Source organism: Miniopterus schreibersii (assembly GCF_964146895.1).
Source record: "Miniopterus schreibersii genome assembly, chromosome: 12".
NCBI classification, from domain to species: Eukaryota; Metazoa; Chordata; class Mammalia; order Chiroptera; family Miniopteridae; genus Miniopterus; species Miniopterus schreibersii.
This window is the reverse complement of record NC_138112.1, coordinates 72,033,837-72,054,504: the sequence shown is the minus strand read 5'-3', so window position 1 is coordinate 72,054,504 and position 20,668 is coordinate 72,033,837. Positions and strand designations below refer to the sequence as shown.

The 20,668-nt window shown below is 63.5% G+C and overlaps 1 protein-coding gene across 2 annotated transcripts in view; it reads left to right on the top strand.

Moving 5' to 3' along the window:
- Positions 1-20,668, top strand: part of SHANK2 (SH3 and multiple ankyrin repeat domains 2) — a 253,985-nt gene that overhangs the window by 157,762 nt on the left and 75,555 nt on the right. For both annotated transcript variants that reach the window (XM_081154001.1, XM_081154002.1), the window contains 2 exons: positions 5,528-5,610; positions 7,132-7,256. In XM_081154001.1, the coding sequence (XP_081010127.1) occupies positions 5,528-5,610; positions 7,132-7,256 (208 nt within the window). The remainder of the gene's footprint in view (positions 1-5,527; positions 5,611-7,131; positions 7,257-20,668) is intronic.

The following is a 20,668-nucleotide window of genomic DNA, read 5'->3' as shown; positions in this document are numbered from 1 at the left end:
ACCCCGGACCTTGCCCCGGGTGTGCAGGCGCCGACATGCTCGGCCCGGTGGGACCGGCCCCTCCTGCCTCTCTGGTAGGCCTCAGAACCTTTCTCCAGGTGGGTCCACCTCTGTCCAAAACGTTCTCCTCTCCCTCTTCTCCTATCCAGCCTCCCAACCCGTTCATTCCTACTCAGGCATCGGTCTTCCTCCTACGGGAAGTCCTCCGGGCCCCTTCTAGTTCTCTCGGCCCCGCTTCCTGCACTTGTGTGACTGTTGGATTAAGAGGGAAACTAACAAATTACCGCGGACTGGGGTCTTCAAACCACAGAAATGGGTTCTCTCCCAGTCTGGAGGCCAGACGCCTGAGACCGAGGTGCCGCAGGGCCGGGTTCCTTCCGGAGGCCCTGGGGGAGGATTTTCCTCCCCTCTTCTGGCTCCTGGCTTTGGTGGTTGCCAGCCAGCAGTCCTTGGCGTTCCTTGCTCTGCGGCTGCAGGACTCCGGCGTCTGCCACAGTCTCTCTGCAGTGCCTCAGGGTCTCGAATCGCCCTGTTTCCTCTGACATGGGCCGGTCCTTGGGTTTAGGGCTCTCATTGAATCCAGGTTGATCTCATCTTAACTTGCAACTAATCACACCTGTAAAGACCCAGTTTCCAAATGCAGTCAAACCCCGGTTCTCGGACCTCTTCCATCTCAAACAGCTCGCTTCTCAACCCGACACCCCTTTCATGCTGATACCTGTATGACCGTCACGCGTGTCTCAGGTGACAGCAAAGGAGAGAACATGCGAGTGTGAGTCAGTTGACCACGAAACCTCACGTTGTTAACATCTCAGGAAATTGTGCTGTGAATATTTTTGTGGTCTTTTTTTTTTTCTTCTGTTGCTGTTTATTATTGTTTTCATTTTTTACTATACATTTCATTTCCTTTTTGCTAAATTTTCATTTACATCTCGTGTCCCTTTTGTGTTGAAAGTGTTTACGTATAGATTAAACAGTGCGTTGGACATGCACCGTATATAAGAAAGGTTAAAACAATCATTTGGGGGTCTGGAATGGATTAATTCAATTTACACTAATTCTAACGGGGGAAAGTCAGTCTGTTTTTTAACAGTCTCCTTCAGTAACAAATTAAGTTCAAGAAATGGGGTTACACTGTAAGGTCACATTCACAGGTATGGGGGGTTAGGCCTTGAATATACCTTTTCGGGGCCACCATTCAACCCTCTACACTTGACATCTCCCTAATGATCAGATGGCCCTGGTTTGTTCCCTCTAAAATGCCTGGTACCCCGTCCATCACCTGGCGCTTAGTAGGCACTCAGGACTGGATGCCTGCGTTAATTCACTGGTTCATGTGGCAGCTTAGTCACTGGCCCCGACCCCTTGTGGGCTTGAGTCCCAGACCAAATCCCGGCCCCAGTGCCATGGGGAGAGTGCAGCTGGCCAGGCAAAGCCACCTGCTGTGCCCCACACTCCCATGTGAAATGTCGTCTGCGGTCCTGCCCCAGTGGAGCAGGACAGACAGAACCACCGGGGGCCCTGAGAGCTCCCAGGTTGCGGCCACCTCAGGCCTGGCTCCCTGCAGCTCCGCGTTCACACCTCCGCCAGGACCAGCCCTCGCTGCCAAGACAGCTTGTTCAGTGGCTGACAGATCCCGAGCGCCACCTGTCATCACTGGCACCTGCCACCTCCTGGACCCATCCTGGGGCCCCGTCAGGACCACAGTTCAAGGCCACTTGATGCCTGGCCTCCCGTGGCCACGTGAAGTGGACTCTGGGAGCATCTGCAGGCTGGCCAGTGGGTGGGACCCTCCTGCCCTCTCCGGTGTGTTCAGGGAGCTAGTGTGGCGCAGCGGGGGGTGAGTGAGACATGGGACGGTGAGTGGTCTCTACCATGCGGCCCCCTGAGAGTTTCAACATGGACTGTGTCTCCCAGTGTCGAGGAGGCTCTGTGGGGTCCCTCCTGCACCCCCAGAAGCTTGCCAACAAGATGAGACGTGAGCGCCTCTGTCAAGGGACGGACTCTTCCATTCGAGGTTCCCATCGCTTTCCTTAGGTTGCCACGAAGAGAGTAAGTTTCTAGGCCCGGGCTGCCTTTCCACTTTGTCCCGGGCTTCCTGGCCGAGCCAGCTGTGTGCAGTAGGCGCTCCGCAGGGGGGCCCACTGGGAGTCGGGGTTGCCCTGGAGCCTGCTTCTCCCTCCCTGCGGGTTCCTCCCACCGCCGCCCTGACACCTCGGTCCTCCCTGCTGGACCCCTGCTTGTGTTCACTTCACTGCATCCCACACACCTTGTGGGGCACGTGGCTCCCCACTGGGTGTTGTGGGCGTCGGGTGATCTGAAAGATGAGGGCACTGCCATTCAGGACCCCACGTCCCCTGGGGAGTTTGGCACAATGGGACACGTGGGGATGCTAATGAGGGCAGATTCCCTGTGTTGGGGACCCTGGCTCCCGTGGGCCTTGTGGGGGGTCTTGTCTCACTTGCTCCTCAAAGTCCCTACACGGCAGGTGTAAGAATACACTCCGTAGTAACGTCCTGTGCCCGCAGGGAAGCTGAGGCTCTAAGGAGTGAAGCTGGTGGATGGCTGGGTTGGGATTCACACCAGGTCAGTGAGCCGGGTCACGGTGGGCGGGGGGGTTGTTCCGATCCCGGGATCACCAGGAAAGAGCAGGTGGGGCTGTCCTTTGCGGCGTTTTCTGAACATGCGGACGTGGCCACCGTGGCTCAGGGGCAGACAGTGGCAGCCACAGGGTGAGTCCGAACTCCCTTCCGTGAGTTGGGACTTGCTAAGAGGACCAGGACAGGGCTCAGGAGCGAGCGTCATCGTTGGCCCAGGAGGGGCTGGCACCTACAAGCGCCAGCCCCGCTCAGGTTGGCCGCTGCGCCCGGGCTCGAATGGGTTAGTGCATTAGCTCCTCCAGAGGTCACGGGCACGGTTGCTATTTTCCCACTGTGCAGAGCCGGACCCCGAGTCTCCAAAGGTCAGCGTGACCTTGGGGTCAGAGCGGAGTTAGGATTTGAGCTGATGCCATCCCTCGCCCACCGGCGCAGGTCTCCCCTGCCCTGTGTGGTCAGTAGGGAGGGAGCCAGCAAGCACCCAGCCAGCTGCACTGCCCCTAACACATCCCGGCGTCAGGTGGGATAGCTGGTAGGAATGTGCAGGTCGTCCCTACAGCACCCGAAGCCCGAGGCAGGACCGGAGTTGGCCACAGAAGGGCTGTGTGCCTGGAGCCCCGGACAGGTTCCCCTCTGTGCTGGGCAGGGGCGGGTGTTGGGGAATGTGTCGCCAGGGAGAACAGGGCCGTCTGAGTGGGATCCTATTTCCCGGGTCAGGGCTGCTTGCCGATGGCCACTCACGCAGAGAGTTTAGGAGTTAAAAGTCGTGGCTTCGGTGGCCGGGGCCCTTGGAGAGCCTTCCCCAGAGAAGGGGCAGGAGTGGGCTGTGGGGTCTGCACCTGCCCAGCCCGGAGTGAGCCATGGGGCCGGTGGCCCTTCCCCTGAGAAGTTCAGAGGCTGGTGGTGGAGGGAGGCTGTGGAGAGAGAAAGGGGGAGAGGCCTGGCGGAGGGTCTGCTGCAGAGCCCCCACCTGCCCTCAGCACCCCCCACTCCTGTGGTTCTGGCTGCGGTTCCCCGTGGTGGTCTGGGACGGCTCCCTGGGGCTCTCCCTTTCCGCTGCACCAGCCTCGGTATCGACCCGTCCGACCTCACGAGGATCCCAGGAGGCCTGTGGTTTGTTTTCCCCGCCTTGTAATATGAGGAGAAACTGAGGTTCAGCGAGCCCGCCACTTGCTAACTATCGGGCAGGCCGGCCATGGGACCCTGCCCGTGGGCTCCCACGGGGCTGGACTCCTGACCATGCTTCACACCCGTCTGGTGGGCTGCAGGGCCTTACGGTCACAACCAAGCTCCCAGAGCTGGGGCTCCCTGCCCTGAGCAGGCTGGCCCGGGGTGGAGGCCGAGTGGGAGCTCAGGGACTGAACCCCACCTCCGGAGCGTTCAGGCCGCCTTGGACGGCATGGTCTACGAGGTGTCAAGGTGTGTGTCTCCACTCTGCTGGTCCTTCCCTGGGAGACAGGGTCACCCCGGTGAATTTCTTTGCATGGGTGTCTGATGCAGGGGCAGGGGGCCTGGGAGTGGGTCAGGACACGTGTGCGTCTCCAGCCGTGTCCCCCAACCTCTCCGAAGCCCCCCTGCCTCACCTGTGGGGTGGGAAGCGCTCAGCTGCTGCCCGTCAGCTGGTCCGAGGACCCCTGTGCCCCCCTCCTCCAGGGGCCACCTGTCCGGCTTGGCTGCGCTGCTCCCAGGTGGCTGCATAGTGGGGCCACGTGCTTCCTGCAGGCAGCAGATCGAGTGCCGGGCAGAGCTGACCTTCAGTCGTCTGGACTTGAAACCCGTCAGCATGTGGCTCTCTGTGTCCCCAGCGCCCCCTCCGGGACGGGGGCCTCCTGGGTTCTTCTGGGCCCCCCGTAGCCTTTCTGCCAGGGGCCCCTGCAGGCGGGACCTTTGGGACCCTGGAGAGAGCCTCCCCTGGGTGCCTCTGTCCCCCCTGCACAGGACCCTGCTCCTGGCTTACTCCAGGCAGCAGCCAGCAGCAGCGTCCTGGAGGATGCAGCCCCCCAAGGCGGGGGAGGCCCCCGGTTAGCCCAGGTCTTGCAGCCGACCTGCCGGGAAGTCCACCCTGCCCTGCACCCGGTGCCTCTGGGGGTGGACCACGTGGCAGAGTGCCTTCCTGTAAAGCCTTTGACAGCTGAATTAAAGTTGTACCTTTGGGTTTCTTTCCTTTAAAAAAAACAAAAAAAAACAACGCTGTGCCAAGAGGCGGGCCGTGTGGCTTTCGATTGTCTGTCAGAGGGAGAGCCCCCCTCTCCGGGCCCCCAAACTCATCCAGCCCCAGGGGAGGCTGTGTCGTCAGTGGCCCGGGCGCGAGGAGCGACCTGCCTCCCCAGCAGCCCCCGCCCGCCAGCCCGCGCAGAGCCGGCCGCCCCTTCCGCCAGCCTGCGGTTCCCCGCACGGGGTGACGCCGTTGATTGTGGGGGCACCGCGTCGCCGCGGACCCAGAGGGAGGGGTGCTGCGTCTCCCTGCCGGCTCACGCAGGGAGCAAATAGAATCTGATTTTTTTTTTAATTTTTTTTTAAAAAAACCTTTCAAGAAGAAGGAAAGAAAAAAAGAGGAAAAAAAAAAAAACTGCTGCCTCATTTCTCATCCAGCCGATTTCATTTGCTCCCTGGAAGACGCGTCTGGCCGGGCTCCTCGGCGCAGCCGCCGGGCTCCTTCCTCCGGGCCACTTTCCGCCCCGCGCTCGCCTCCCCACCATGCCGGCCGCCCTGCCCGCGCCCGGCCCCCCCGCCCGGCCCGCCGCGCCCGCCCGCCTGCCCCCCGGCCCCCTCGCTCCTCCCGCGCCCCGCGCCGCCCAGCTCCCTCCCTGCTGCCTGGATCCCGAGCTGGGTGATTAATTGGCTGGGATCATGAGCGTGCCCGGCGGAGGAGCAGCCACGGTGATGACGGGCCACAGTAATGGTCGCTATCCCCGGAATTCTCTCCACAGCGACTGCATCGTCGACGAGAAGGCCGTGGTCCTGCAGAAGAAAGACAATGAAGGCTTCGGGTTTGTCCTGCGCGGGGCCAAAGGTAAGAGCGGCGGCCGCCGGCCTGGCTGCATGCACATGTGTGTGCGCGCGTGTGTGCGCGCGTGTGTGCGTGTGTGTGTGCGGTGTGCACGCCTGGATGAAAGACATTCCCCAGCTCGGGGAAAGCAGCTTTTTTCCTGGGGGCACTCGGTTGCTAGACAACCGTGCGCTCTAGCGGGCTGCCTGGCCCCGAGAGCACCGGGGCTCCCTTTAGGAATACGTTTCATCTTCCGTACTCGAGATCGCCCGGAACGAGCTCGCGCCCTCCCTCCCCCCACCCTTTCTTTAACGCCCCGGGTCGGATCTGCGGGTGGCTTGCTTCAGCCCCGGGGCGCCCGCACCCCGCGCTCCTGGTCTCGGGGCCCCGGGGCGACCCGGTGCCGAGTTCCGGGAACTGGAAACCGCCCCGTGCGGGGAGTGGGCTTGGGCTCCAGGCGGGGCCGGCGGCCGAGCGCCTGCCCCTGAGGTGACTTTGCTAAGGACATGCGGGCGAGAGGGTCCCCTCGGCGCGGCCCGCGGCGGGGGGCTCTGGGGGTGCGTTCCACGGCGGAGCCCCCGCCGCCAGCCCCTGGCTTGGGTCTCCTGAAAGGAAACAAGATGGCATCGGCTCCCCGTGCGAGGAGACATCTGTCCGCCGCGTGTGTGGGTTAGCCATGTGGAAGTTTCCTCCCAGGGCCGCCCTGCCGGGCTGGAGCCCCGCACCTGCGCGGGGGGAGGCCTCCTTCCCGGGTGGCGCCCCACCTGCCGGGGCCCAGGCAGCCCTGGCAGCCATCTGTCCAGAGAGCGAGAAAAGATGACCGTCCCCCGTGTGTGTCCGTGCCCGTCCGTGCGAGCATCTCTCCCCTCCCCCACCGGGGCAGCCTTCATGTTCCCGCCCCCACCCCCGGCCGCTCGGGACCACCCAGCAAGGTCCATCTCTTGCCCTAGAATTTCCCCGGGCAGCTGCTGGGGGGCCCGCCAGGGGCCCGGCCCTCCCATGACCGCCGGCCACAGAGTGGTCGCGGGGAGCCGGGCACCCACAGAGGCAGGTCAAGAGGGGGTCTGGCATCTGCAGCCTCCCACGGGGTGGGCACTGCGTTGCGCCCGGGCTCCGGGGCGCGTTCCCCGGCTGCGGTCTACGCAGACGTAGACTTGGCAAGCGGCTCACCCTGGTGCTTCTGTAGCTCTGTGTGGTTATGGGGGAACTTTTCCATTTTTAGAACTGAAAATGTTTAGTCACCGATGCTTTTAAAGAAAATGACAGGCGTGCCCATGTAGACATGCACCGCGGAGCACGCAGTCCGAGGCTCCAGCAGAGAGGCCCAGAGGTGTGGTGGCACCGCGGTGCCCTCGGCTGCCTTGCCCGAGCTGGCGCCGACCTGTGGCTGTGGGTGTCGAGCCCTTGGCAGAGGAGGGCTGGCCTGGACCACCCGCTGCCAGCGGGAGAACACGCGTCTTCCTCTCGGGGTCCTGGGGGGCCGGGGCTGCCACCTTGGAGACCTCTGCCAGGCTTGTGATGAGCTGCCCGTCTTTCCCTCCCCAGCGGATACGCCCATTGAGGAGTTCACGCCGACGCCGGCGTTCCCGGCCCTGCAGTACCTGGAGTCCGTGGATGAAGGCGGGGTGGCGTGGCAAGCCGGACTGAGGACCGGGGACTTCTTGATTGAGGTAGGGACACAGGTGTTTGTATCTTTTCGCTTGGGGAGAGCGCCGACTCTCTGACGCCGGGGCCCGGGGTCTGGACAGCAGGGCCACTGGGCCCGCGGTGGTTACTCGCGGTGGCTGGCGTGGACTCGCGCTCAGTTATTCCCGCCCACCGTGGACTTGTGAGTCTGGGTTGTCCTTGAGGCCTTGGCTGTAACTCCCTGGGGACGTGGAAATGCATGTGGAACTTGGCCGCCGCCGCTGAAGTAGACGGGAGAGAAGTGTGCTCGCCGTGACGTTGGGGACACATGTGACCCACAGGCGATTTCTCTGTGACTGTGAGCGGCACCAAGAGGGGTCGTCGCCCACTCTCGGGCCCCAAGGGCAGGTGGAAGGACAGTTTTGTGGCTCTGGCGTGCGTGAGGCCTGTGACGTTGGCGACGAAGAGCTGGCTGAGGTGTAAGTTGCGGTAACGAGCCCGTGGGTGGAAGGTGGCCTCGAAGGCCACGGCGCGTGGGCCAGGGGGCGTCTGAAGGTGACGGCACAGAAAGGGAACCCCCGACTCGGGCGCTTGGGAGAGCAGCGCTCGCTGGCAGGTAGGAGGAGGGGAGCGTTCTTCGCGTAAAGATCCCACGAGACGCGGGCGCCGTGCTCCTGCGGCTTCCCCCGGAGCCGCCAGTCTCGTGCGTCGGGGCCCACGTCGCCAGCACCTCTGGGCTCCAGGCCCTTTTGCGGGTTGAGGTGTCGCTTTCAGCCTGGTTGTGCAAACGGACGTGTTACTCTTTGGAACTATGAAGGACACCGGAATGTGTTGTCCTCGGAAAAATTATTTTTAGGCGGTTGGGTGAGCGCCCCCGGCCCTCGCTGGAGTTCGCGTTTCTGGGAAAAGCGTTTCTCGGTGCCCCCCCCCGAGCCCTGTCCCGTCTGCGTCGGAAACCCACGTGGTGGTCCCGCCGTTGGGCCGGCCAGACGCGCGGTCGTTCTCTAAAGGAGGCAGGCGGCCCAGGCCGCGGAGGGACGGTCGCTGGAGCCGCTGCTCTCTGCTCCGCCTGGGCTCCCGGGGGTGCTCGGCTCCTTGCTGTTCCTCAGGACACGGCGATGGGGACGCGGAGGAAGGACCCTGGAGAGCGAGCCGGTGCCGTGGAGAAGGCGCTGCAACTTGCGTTGGTCTCGTTTTATTTGCTGAAACTGTATTTAAATTACGAGGGACCAGTCGGAGCCCGGCTGGGATGGAGAGAGAGACTCTCATCCAGTTAAACTGCGGGGGGGGGTCCTGAGTGACGGAGACGGGAGCCCACCGCGGTTTCACAGGTTAACTCGATTCGTGACCTCGTGGAGATGCAGAGACGCTGGGCTGAGTCAGCCTCTAGACGCAGGTGTGATGTAAGCCCTTCGGGTGTGTTCTCGTGCGGGAGGGAGGGAGGGAGGGAGGGGGCTCCAGTGGGTTGGCAGAGCTGCTGTTGGTCTTAAATAATTAATGAGGACCCCAGATGTACGCACAGCCCCTGTTGTTAAGCTCCTTGGATTGTTTCCTTAATAAACTAATCAATAAAGAGGCGTGGGGCTGCCGCGGAGCGCGTCGGGGCCGCCCGTGGCCGGGGAAGCAGAGCTGCCTGGGGTTTGGGGGGCCCGGGCCGGGCGGAGAAGGCCCCGCGGAAACGGGGGGCATTAGGAGTTTCTACAGCCCTGGCTGGTGGCCCGGTTGGCTGGAGCATCGTCCGCGCACCGAAGGGTCGCAGGGTCAGTCCCTGGCCAGGGCACATGCTCAGGTTGCAGATTGAACCCTCGGTCGGGGTGATGACGGGAGGCAGCCGATCGACGTTTCTCTCTCTCCCTCCCCCTTCCTCTGTCTCAAGTCAATGCAAACACATCCTCCGGTGAAGATAAAAAATGAAGACTTTCTACACTTCTGCCAGAGCTCCTCCTTCGACGTAGCTCTTCACTCGGCGGATACATCTGCCGCTCGGAACAGATTCTATACGCTGGGTGCCCTCCGAGTCCCGGGGCTCTAGGGCTGGGTGCCCTCCGAGTCCCGGGGCTCTAGGGCTGGGTGCCCTCCGAGTCCCGGGGCTCTAGGGCTGGGTGCCCTCCGAGTCCCGGGGCTCTAGGGCTGGGTGACCTCTGAGTCCCGGGGCCCTAGGACGGCCCGACCCTAAGAGGCAGTGGGGCCCTGTGGCATTATCACGTCACGAATGACCCAAGGAGGAGCGGGCCCCCCACAGCCACAGCCCCGCACCGGCTCTGGGACGGGGGTCTGGGCCCTGGGAGCCGGGCTCCTCCCAGCTCATTTCCAAGGCTGCCAGGAGGGCTCAGAAATTCTCCTTTGGGGGCCTGGAGGAAAAAGACTCAGACTCTTCGCCGAGCTGTCCCGGCTGCCGGGTTCTCTCTGGAATATTGACGTCTCCGGTGGCCTCACGGCTGCGTTTTTTCCACTTTGTACGTTTTTAGTGAAAAGCTTCAGCCTGGTCGGGATTGTTTTAAACGGACTCACATGCCTCGGGGGGGCCTTCGTTTGGGCGAGGAGCCATCCTGGATCCAGGGGGCCCTGGGCTCTTGCTGCAGTGCAGGGTGGGGGTCCCGGGCGGGGGCCGTGGTCCCGTCCCTGTCGGGTTGCCCCACCCAGCCTCCCTTCTGTCTGCTCTTGGGAAGCACCCCCGGGTGCGCTGATGTTGCACTTTCTCTTTAAAAACGCCCGCTGGGGCCTGGCCACTTTGGCTCAGGGGTTAGAGCGGCGGCCCCCAGACCATAGGGCCCCGGGTGCGATTCTTGGTTGCAGACTCGCTCCCCAGCCCCGGTCGGGGTGCATGCGGGAAGCAGCCAATCGATGTGACTTCCTCACACCCGTGTCTCTCTCCCTTTCTCTCTTCCACGCTCTCTGAAAAGCAATGGAAAAAAAATCCTTGCGTGAGGATTTTAAAAAATAAAATACAAACGCCTGCTGGAGTTTGAACTCAGGGTCCAGGGGCCACGCTGGAAGTGACTCCTCTCTCTGCAGCGTCTTCGGCGTCTGCAGAGCGTCACTCTGCCTTCTGGGCACGGTCCTGGCGCCCGCCTCCGCCCCGCCGCGCGGGGTCCCGTGGCGCGTGCGTCTCCCGGGCGCCGACCCCCTGGCGTGCGTGTCTCTCCTGCCCGGGCAGCTGGGAGGAGTTTGTTGTTTCCTTTGCCGGCCTCCCCTCACCCCGCCACCAAGAAGCAAAAGCTTCGGGTGACGTTCCCTGCAAGAGGCCACCTTCCCCTCGGCGCTGGAGCGGAGACGATGCCCCACGAGGGCCGTGAGCAGCTCCGTGTGCTGGAGCCCCCGGGGGCTGGTGACACGGGGTGTCCCCAGCGAGCTTTGGGACTGGGCGAGGCAGTGGGAGCCAAGTGTCCCCGTGGGGCCCCGCGGGCAGAGCCACGCTCGAGAAAAGATGGGCCGGGGGCAGGGCGAGCCCAGGGAGAGAAGCAGGCGGCCGGGGCAGGGCAGGGGAGCTGGAAGGATGGGGACTGTACCAGCCAGGAGCGGCGAAGGCCCACGGCCGTCCCTTCCGGCGGCGACAGGACACCCAGCCCAGACCTGTTCGGTGACAGGAGCTGATTCTCCTTGGAGATCCTCCTGTTACGTCTCCTGACCCCCAGGAGCCGGGCGGGAAAGGGCACTATGGGGAGTCGTAGGGAGATCGTGGGGCCCGTGGGTGACAGCTTTCGAGCCATGAGGGGGACGTGGAGGCCGGAGCGTCGTGTGGATGTCTTTCGGGGTCTCCCCGCACTGACGGCCCGTCGGCCTCTCCCAGGGGCCCCCGGCTGGGCATCAGCGCACAGGGACCTGGTGGCCGGCCCACGCTCACGGGATGGGGACCACGGGCGCAGCTCGGGTGGCAGTGTTGGCAGACGCCTCGGGACGCCGCCCGGGGCGCCGACGGGCAGGCAGGAGGGCGACGGGCCGGCCTGGTGGCGTTGGCTTCTGAACCTCCTCGTGTGGCGTCCCGGCTAAAGAGCGGAGGCGGCCCCGGCCGGCATGGCTCAGTGGTTAGAGCGCCGGCCCGTGGAATGAAGGGTCCCGGGTTCGATTCTGGTCAAGGGCACGTACCTCAGTTGCAGGCTCGATCCCCGGGCCCGGGCGGGGCGCCTTCAGGAGGCAACGGATCGCCGTGTCGCACATCGATGTTTCTCTCTCGTATCGATGATTCTCTCGCTCTCCCTTCCGCTGTCTCTGAGAAGCAGTGAAAAAATATCCTCGGTGAGAATTAAAAAACAAACAGTTGAGGCAGGTGCCGCGTTAATCTCGAGACCGGGACGGTCCTCCTTCCGCGAGCTCCCCGTTTGGAACCTAAGTTCTGCTCCTTGCATCCCTTCCCAAAGGAAAGCATCCTTCATTCAAGAACCGCTCGTAATACACGCAAAGGGTGACCATCAAGAGGGCAAATACCATCGTGGGGCAATGGGCCCCGCGTCCCCGTGGGCACCGCCCTGTCCCCGCTGACCCTCGCTGTATAACCAGCATCTCTTCTTACCCCGCTGTGTGCGTAAGGACCCCGAGGCCCGGGCAGGTTGCTGCCCGCGGGTAAGCGGCGGGTGGGTGGAGAAGCTGGGGTCCCCCCCCCCCCGGCTGCCTGACTCACGCGGCCACGGCTCAGAGGTTCGTGAGCGAGGCCCCGACGGGCCGGGCGTACAAGTGGGCAAAGCGCAGGTACCGGGACGGACCGTAAGGGGCCCGTTTTCATTTTCAGATTGGCAGGCGCGTTGTTTTTATTACTGTCCCTGTCGCTGGGGACGGCACTCGCGGCGGCCGCGTGGAAGAATGGACACCCGCCTGACGGTGTGTGACTCCGCCTCGGGGGACCCTCCTAGGAAATGACGCAGGAAACCGGCAGAGCGCCCGGCGTCGCCGAGAGCAAGGGGGTGGGTCGGGCCGCAGGGAGGTGGTCCAGGGACCTCGTGCCTCTGCCGTGGGTCACAGGGAAGCATTAAAAACCGCGCGCGCGAGCCCGGCCGGCGCGGCTCCGTGCTTGGAGCGTCGGCCCGCGCGCCGGAGGGCCTCGGGTTCGCTTCCAGTCAAGGGCACGTGCCCGGGTTGCAGGGTTAACCCCTGGCCCCGGTCAGGGCGAGCGTGGGAGGCGGCCGGTCGGTGCGCCTCTCTCACATCAATGTTTCTCCCTCCCACTCTCTAAAAAAACAAAAATCAATGGAAAACATAGCCTCAGGTGAGAATTAACAAGAAAAGAAATTGTGCCTGCAAAGCGTCCTCGGTGCCGACGGGAAATGGTGCCTTTAAACTGGGTGGACAGGGCAGGGTCAGAATGACCGGCACAGTATCATCTAAGTCACACCGGCCCCCCCGAAACAGGCACAGAAGAAAAGGAAAGGAAACGTTAACCCCCCGGGGAAGGGGGCCTGTTGGGGTTATTTCTCTTTTTTCGGACTTTTCTGTTCCTTGGATCATCTCCAGTGATAGTATTAATTTCCTTGACGGGGATTAATTTCATAAGTAGGAAGTCGGGCCTTAGGAGGACCCCGTTTTGGCCTCCGCACCCGGGCGACGCCCTTGGCTTCCGGGGGTCCCCCGTTTTCCCGGGGCCACGCTCACCCACCTGCCGCAGGGCCCGAGGCTCCAGCAGGTTCTGTGATTGTTTCCTTAGCCCTGAAGTGACCGGTGTGGTTTTCTGGTGTCATTTCTCTAAATCCGTTTTCCCCGGCAATTAACGCAGGCAGCGCTATCCTTCATCCCTGAAGTGATGCTCGAGTTGACTAATTACTTCCGCCTGGTACTAAATGCTCGCCCCGGAGACGGCCTGCAGCCGTCCGGCGGTCCCGGCTCGCGCTGAGTGAGGACGTTTGGGGGGAAGCCCTGGTGTCTCCCCCGGAGACTGTTGGAGTGTCTTACGCAACGTTCCTCAGGCTCCTCCTTGAGAACAGGCCTCGGGAAACGTGGGGCGCGTCTCCCGACACCCCGACTTCCAGCCGAGCTGGGGCCGCGGGCGGCTGCTGCAGCCGGGTGGGGACCGGCCCGCCTCTCCCAGCTCCAGAGTGAAATCGTTCTCGGAGGAGAGGAGCTTCAGGTGATTCCTGAACCAGCACCTGCTTCCTGGGCCTCGGCGTCCCCATCAGCAAACCGGGTGCTTGTGAGAATTAAGTCGCTCGAGGTGAATCGTGCGGTGCCCGAGCTCTGGGCACATGGGCCGCTCTTAGCCTTGGTCCGAAGGGAGGGGGGGGCCAGCAGCCCTGGGCGTGGAGTGGACACCCCATCAGCGTCTGTCTCTCATCATCATCACGAGGGATGCCTGACGCCGGAGACGAAACCAACAGCTGTGAGTTGGAGAAACACCGGCAACGTCATAATAAGTCATAACAATGACAGGTGGTCGTTACCACTCTCGTTTCAAGCACGGGGCGGTTACGGGGCCCTCCCGCCACGTGCCCAGCACGTGCACCCGGGCACCTCCGGCCGGCGGTGTCCTTGCTCCTTGACGCCCCTGGTGGAGCGGTGCCCGGCTGACGCAGGCGCCCGCCCCCCCGGGTGTCCTGGCAGGCGTGCCTCCGGGCTGGCTTGCACCTCTGCTCCCCGGGCACCCGCTGCCCGGCTCAATTACGTCTTGGCACGCGTCGGGCTTTGAGGTAATCTTGGAATTTCTATTTATGATTCCCACTTGCCCTCTAGCAACAAATCCCAGGGCCGAGGCCGGGCCCTCCCGAGGTTTCCCGGTGCCAGCCTCCTTCCGGGCCAGCTGTTCAGCCGCGCGGCTCGCGTTTCTCTACCCGCCTGCTCGCGGGAGGTCATCAGAGGCTTTGTCACGTGTCCTGCTGGTGGCCCACACGGCCAGCCTAGGAACTCTACCCCCTCCGTCCCCTTAGAAATGCTTAATGTTTAATTTACGTCATTTAAAATAGGTATTTCGTTCAATAAAGGACTTAAAGACCAAACGCCAGCTGGTGTGAGCTGGAAGGAAGGGCGACCGGCACCTTCTGCACCTTGAATCATGCTGATGGTTCGGTTGTCAAGTTTCGCTGGTTTCACGAGCCAAAGGCCACGTGGCCCAGTGGCTCCCCGGGGTCCCTCCGCGTGGGGACCGTGTCTGTCCTGAAGCTCTGTAGCTTCTGGCTTTGCTGGTTTTGGAAACGGCCTGGGCTCCCTGGTCAGCTTCCCGCTCCAGCTCCTGTGCTTCCGGGCGGCCCGCGGCCGGGTCAGTGCGGGAGGAGAGGTGCGACCGCCTTGACCCGCCTGCCTCTCTGTCCCCCTGCCCAGCCTTTGCAGAGGTCGGAGCTTCCAGCCGAATTCTCCTCGGAGATGGTAGAAAAACATCCCTTTAGCAGCAAATGAAAGTCGGCACGGAGGAGCTCAGCTCTTCTGCTGTTTGCCTGTAGATAATGCCAGCGCTGAGGGCAAGCTGCTGCGCTTACGGCCTGCGCTCCCCGAGGCTCTGCGGGGAGCCCCCGGGAGCTGGTCAGCTGGGCCCCTGCCCTGCGCGAAGCCGGCGCCCCTCCCGAGCCCGGGGGATGGCTCACTGCGGCCTCCGCATGGGCTGGGCACAGGTGGTCCAGGCCGCCAGGGTCCTGCTGAGACACGGATGCAGGCGGCTTCACCGCCGCAGATCCGAAGCCTTGGCTTGCTCCTCTTGGGGGTCTCATTTGAGGCATCGGTGGTTTCGGTCTCAGGCTGAAGCAGAGATTCCGAGTCGCCTCAGGAGGCTGCGGCTGCTGTGCTCAGGGCCGCTCCGCGGGGCTGGCAGATGGCAGGCCCCGGGCTGGAGGGAGATGGGAAGGGGCCTCGGTCAAGGGCCGCGTGATCTGGGTTTGAATCCAGGCCCTGCCACTTGTTAACTGCGTGAACTCGGGGGGAAAATCCTCCCACTCTTGGCCTCAGTTTCTTTAAACTGTAAATGAAAATGTGTGTGACACACGTAACATGGTTCCTGGCAGAGGGAACCCTTGACGACCGGTAGCAATTGTACATGTCGTTTCTGCAGCTTCATTCACGTCAGAGCCGCACGTTTGGGCTGGTGTGTGCCGTGGGGGGAAAGAAGCATGAATCAGACAGCTTTCTTGGGGAGCTCGCGGCCTGGGAGGGGCGCGAACGGCAGAACCATGGCGAAGGCCCCGAGACAGGTCAGAAAAGGGGCTCCATGAAAGAGGAGGCGCTGGCATTTTTGGCGAGTACAGTAAGTCAGGTTTCTCTAGGCAGGACTGAGGCGGGGGGGGGCCGGGGAAAGTCACGTGGGTCGGGAATGTTCCAGGTGGACTTGGGGAGTGGTCAGGGCACGTTGTGGAGCTGGGGCGACTGGGGCTGGTCCGGGGGGGGGGCCTGGAATGTCCGTCTAAGTGGATGAGCCTTTCGTGCTGGTCCGGGGCAGGAGCAATACAAAGGAGGCTGCGTGGGGCCGGCCCCCTGCTGACCCCCCGGGTGTTTGACTCTCCGCTGTGCTGAGTCCCCCCAGGACGTTTGCTTTTCTGTGTCCGTGGTGCCGAATCTGGCTCGTTTGCGGGAGCTCTCCTTGGCGCTGGCCTTTTTTTGGGGGGGGGACCCTGTATTGGGTCTGTCTGTGGGGTTGAACCCGGCTGCTATGCGAGCTCCCCGTGGCGCTGACCTTTTTTGGGGGGACCCTGTCTGTGGGGCTGAGCCCAGCTTCTCTGGCGCTCTCCTTGGCGCTGACCTTTTTTGGGAGGGACACTGTTTTCATTTGTCTGTGGGGCTGAACCCGGCTTCTATGCGAGCTCTCCGTGGCGCTGACCTTTTTTGGGGGGGACCCTGTTTTGGTCTGTCTGTGGGCTGAGCCCGGCTTCTGTGGCGCTCTCCGTGGTGCTGAATCGGGCCCTGTGTCCAGAGCTCTCCCTGGTGCTCGTCTCGTGAGGGTTCTGGCCTCCAGGATGCTGGACCTGAGCTGGGAGATAGAAGGAGCCTGATCGGAGGCCTCAGCGCTCTTCCCCTCCCGTTACCTTCACCTTCCCCTCCCGTTACCCTCACCTTCCCCTCCCGTTACCCTCACCTTCCCCTCCCGTTACCCTCACCTCCCAGCCCTGGGTCCTGGGTCTTTGGCCTTCCCCGGGCACAGCGGCTTATTAGTCAGTGCGTGTGTCTGTTCGGTGGAGGAATCTCTGCCGTGAAGAGGGCCCTTGCTCGGGGCCCCCCTTGGCTTCGTCACTGAGGTCTCAGCTCGTGTCACCGTCTCAGACCTCGCAAGGCCCCGTCCCCGACCCTCACAGCGCGCTTCCTTCCCCACCCGGGTCATCTCATGTGTTGGGGGTGGGCCTCCTGTTTGTCTCCCTCGCAAGAACGCCCGTCCCCAACGTGCCCGAGAGTTTGCGGATCGGATCCCTGCTGTGTATTCAGCGCCCGGTACGGTGCCTGGTGCCTCACAGGCCCCGGAACGTGTGCTCAGTGATGGGCAGTCCTGGTAGTAGGTGTTTCATGCCCATTTTTCAGGCGCGGAAACAGAGGTTGGGCAGCCTGCCAGGGCCGTCCAGGGAGATTGAATCTAGCTGGACTCCAAAGATCGGGTCCGGATAACGCCCTGGGTAAGTCCTGAGTCGCTGAGATGTAATCTTACCGCCGCCTTCAACCCGAGCGGCCGTCGCAGACCAGCCCCAGTTTGCACAGGGTGAGGTCTGCAGGCAGCTCCCTGAGCTGAGAGCCCCACGTTGGTCCTGAGAGCCCTGGGACGCCTCTCGATCCCCCTGAAAGCAGCCCCCCGGGTCCCCTCCACCGGCCCCCCCCCACTCGCCCGTCTCCCAGTGCTCCCAGCAGGCCCTCGTTAGCATTGATTTGTCTCCGTCTGCAGTGCCCTTTTGTGGGGAGTTTCATGATACAAGCGGTTAGGTTGGCAAATGAACTGAAGGAAGGCTTTGTGCTAAATGCCCTGTAGGATCCTTTAATTGATGGAGCTTGTCAGTCCCGGGAACGGGGGCGTGTGCGTGCCAGCCTTACGTGGAATTGCAATGGGAAGGGGCAGGGAGGGGCGGGGAAGGCCACGCACTGTCCGCTGCGGCACCGTTTTGAGAACAAACAGCCCCCAGCAAGTTTCCCATCTCCCTTTACCCAGAACCTTCGGTTTTATTTAAGAAACTTTCGCTGCACCTCCTCTGGGCTCAGCCCTCGGCGGGAGGGGCTGGGGATCGTGGAAACGAACAGAGGCCCCTAAACCTCAGTGGGGGCTCCGGGCGGGGCACAGAGGGGGGAATAGGTTATTTGGGCTGGACAGGAGACAGCTGGGCTTCCCGGGGCCCCTCTCCCTGGTCCCCTGAAGGTGCCGCACCTCCTCCCACCCCTGGGACTTGCCCCCAGTGCTCTTGCTCCCTCTCTGTGTCTCTCTCCCACTCGGTGGCCCCTCTACCAATAACCGCTCGCAGTGCCTGTCACTGTCCCCGCCTTTCCTGAAAGCTCCGAGAGAGAAGGGGCCGGCGGGACCAAGGGCGTGACAGGCACTCTGTAAGCGACGGGAGGGACCGTGGGCGCAGGGCACAGCCCAGCTAAAGGCTCCGGGGCAGGAGCGTGTGGGGGACGCCAGGAGGCCCAGGGAGGAGGAAGAGCCTGGGGCCTCGGGGTCAGCGGGGGCCTCGAATGCCAAGCTGAGTGATAGGGCCTCACCCTGTCGCGGGGGGCAAGCTACCTCGGGTGCTTGAGCAGGGACGTCCATGGCCGCCCGTCACCAGGCGGGGACCTTGCTAGAGAAGGGAGGTGGAGGCAGAGACCCAACCGGGGCCACTGCCCTTGGGAAGCAGGGTGGAGCCGAGAGCAGAGCTTAAAAGCACAGCCCCAGGAGGCAGCCTGCCTGGGCCCAAACCCAGCCCCCTCCCTGCGCGCTGCGTGGCCTTGGGTGAGTCACACCACCCCTCTGTGCCTCAGCTCCCTCGCCAGCGACGCGGGATTAGGAGGAGCTCCTACGTCTGAGTTTAGTGAGGGTTACGGGAGTTTACCCGTGTAAGGCACATAGGAAAACGCAGGCACGGGCTGAGCCGTGATGCAAGAGGAACCGTTCCTGTTCCCGTTGCTGATTTGTTAGCTCGCGGAGAGGTTGGAGAGCCTTCCCGGCCAGGCCAGACCGCCCCTCTCCCCCGAGTGAGGCCGGGCACCTCCGCCCCGGGACCCTCCACGGTGCCGTCAGATGTGAGCCAGGAGCTGGAGCAGGAGCGGGGGTGGCTTTGCTCACCGGAGCACCCCCAGCGCCCAGCACAGGCCTGGAGAGAGGGGGTTGGGTGAGAGGGGGAGTGAGGGAGTCGCGGTCTGCCCACGAGCGAACCAGAAAACAGCCGCCACCCGTGGCCGCCTCTCACTGCAGCCCGAGGGGCCGGAGGGGCTCCCTGGGCCTGAGCAGGGCCGGGCCGGGCCGGGGCCCAGACGAGCTTCTGAACTCCCCCCCACAGGACGTCACGCGGAGCACCCCCCCCCCTGCTGTTTTCAGCAGGGTCCTCACCACAACCAAGCCCCGGTTGCCGAGGGTTCTGGGTACGAACTCACTTCAGCCTCATCGGAGCCCGGGGGGGGGGGGGTCTACCACTGTCCACGTTGCTCAGGTGAGGAGACTGAGGCACAGAGAGGCCAAAATCGCAGGCTCCGGGGCACAGTCCCCCGTGGGGCCCGGCGCCCTGCTCTAAGCGCGCCCGCCTGCCTCCTGCCCTGTGCTCGCGCCCCGATGATCCGGTCCCCCTGCCTCAGTAGAGCCGGGTCCGTGCCGTTGCCTGCGGGGCCCTGAGGCGCTGGCCTCCGTGCTGGCCCAGGCAGAGCTCTGCCCCAGCCCTGTGCATGCTCGTCCTTCCACCAGGGACCCTCTCCCCCTGTGCGCGCAGTGGCTCCCTAGCTCAGGCCTCTGCACGCCTTTTCCGGAGCCTTCCCCGACTGCCTTCTCCGAAGGGCGTGAACCTCCCCAAGCCACACGCCCTAAGGGGCCCTGCTCCTCAGCATCGCCGCTTGCTGCGTTTCTAAGACGAGGATCTGTTGGCTGAGAATCTCCCTCCAGACCCAAGGCCCAGCGGAGGGAAGGGCCCTCCTCTCGTGCCCGAGGTCACCCAGCACCCAGAAGGACAGTCTGGCCCAGAGCAGGAGGAGCTGTGTTCACGGGCCAGGCCCAGAGGCCGGCGGGGGCCAGTGAGGACATCGAGAGGCCACGAGAGCACACGCTGGAACCTTCCACGTGGGGGAGGCGGCGCCTGTCTCCCAGGCCCTCCACCGCCCCGTCGGGGCCAGGAAGCCGAGAAGGTCGGCCGCTTTACAGCGGCGAGAACCACGTTCTAGAATCCCCTCCCGACGCCCCCATGTCTCGAGGGGATGGGGCGTGTGTGCCCCTCGCGGAAACCTGGGGGGGTTAGAGTAGCCTCTGGGCCCGGTGGCTGGTTGTCGTCAGTGTTATGTCTTTATGGGGGGGGGGGGGTCGCGTCCGCCGGGTGTCGGCGGGAACTCAGGGAAGCTGGAGGGAAGTCGGGGTGCGGCCAGGAGACGGGCCGGTAACGAGGCCCGTCCTCTCGGGTTTTTCTTTCTTTACGTGGATCTGTTAGAGACGCATCGGGTCACGTGTGTGCACAGGTACTTCTACTGTGCAGCTTTTTCACTGTGGCAAAATATACCTGCTGTAAAATTTACCATTTAAATAAAATCGAACCAGAGGCATGGAGACAGGGAACTGGCTGACGAACCCGGGGGGGGGGAGATGAACCGAAGGACTTAGAGGCATGTGTGCGAAGGTCACGGACACAGGCAGGGTGGTGACCCCTGAGGCGGGCAGGACCGGGCGGAGGGGCCATGGGGGGGCATCTGTAACACCCTCAACACTAAAGATTTTTTTTTTTTAATTGACCATTAACCGTTTTAAAGCGCTCGATCCAGCGGCATTTCACACATCTATTCACAAGGTTGTGCCCCCCCCCCCCCATCCGGTTCCAGACCATTCCCATCACCCCGGGAGGAAAGTCCACGCGCTGCATTTGCCTGTTCCGGGCGCTTCCTAGACACGGAGCCCACGCCGCGTGGCCTTGGTGGCGGCCCCTTTCCCCACAACCCGCCGCAGGCCCGTCCGCGCGGGGCGGCGAGTGTGGGTCGAGGGCTGGGCCCCCTCCGCGGGGGGCTGACCCGCCCGTGTTCATCTGCCCTTCAGTGTCGGGGTTGCTCCTGGATTTGGGCGACTGTGGGTCCCGCTCTGAGCACTGGGTACAGGCATGTGTTCGCGTCCCTGCTCTGGGCTCTTTCGGGCCGACCGGCCCGGGAGCGCACTGGCTGGGTCGTGGGGTAATTCCATGTTTATCTAACCCGCCCGCCGAGCCCCGGGGCAGATCCACAGGTGCCCACGGAGCACTGAGCAGTGGGCACCTTCGCGCTCAGCCTGGCTTCGGGAGGGAGGGGAGCCAGCCCCGGGCGCGGAGGCGGAGCTCAAGCCCCGGCACCTCTGCGCTGCGGGCCCGGGGCAGGGGGGTGGCCCTGCGGGCGGGCGGGGGCTGGCTGCCTGGCGCTGGCCCCAGCCCCCAGCCCTCCTCGCCCA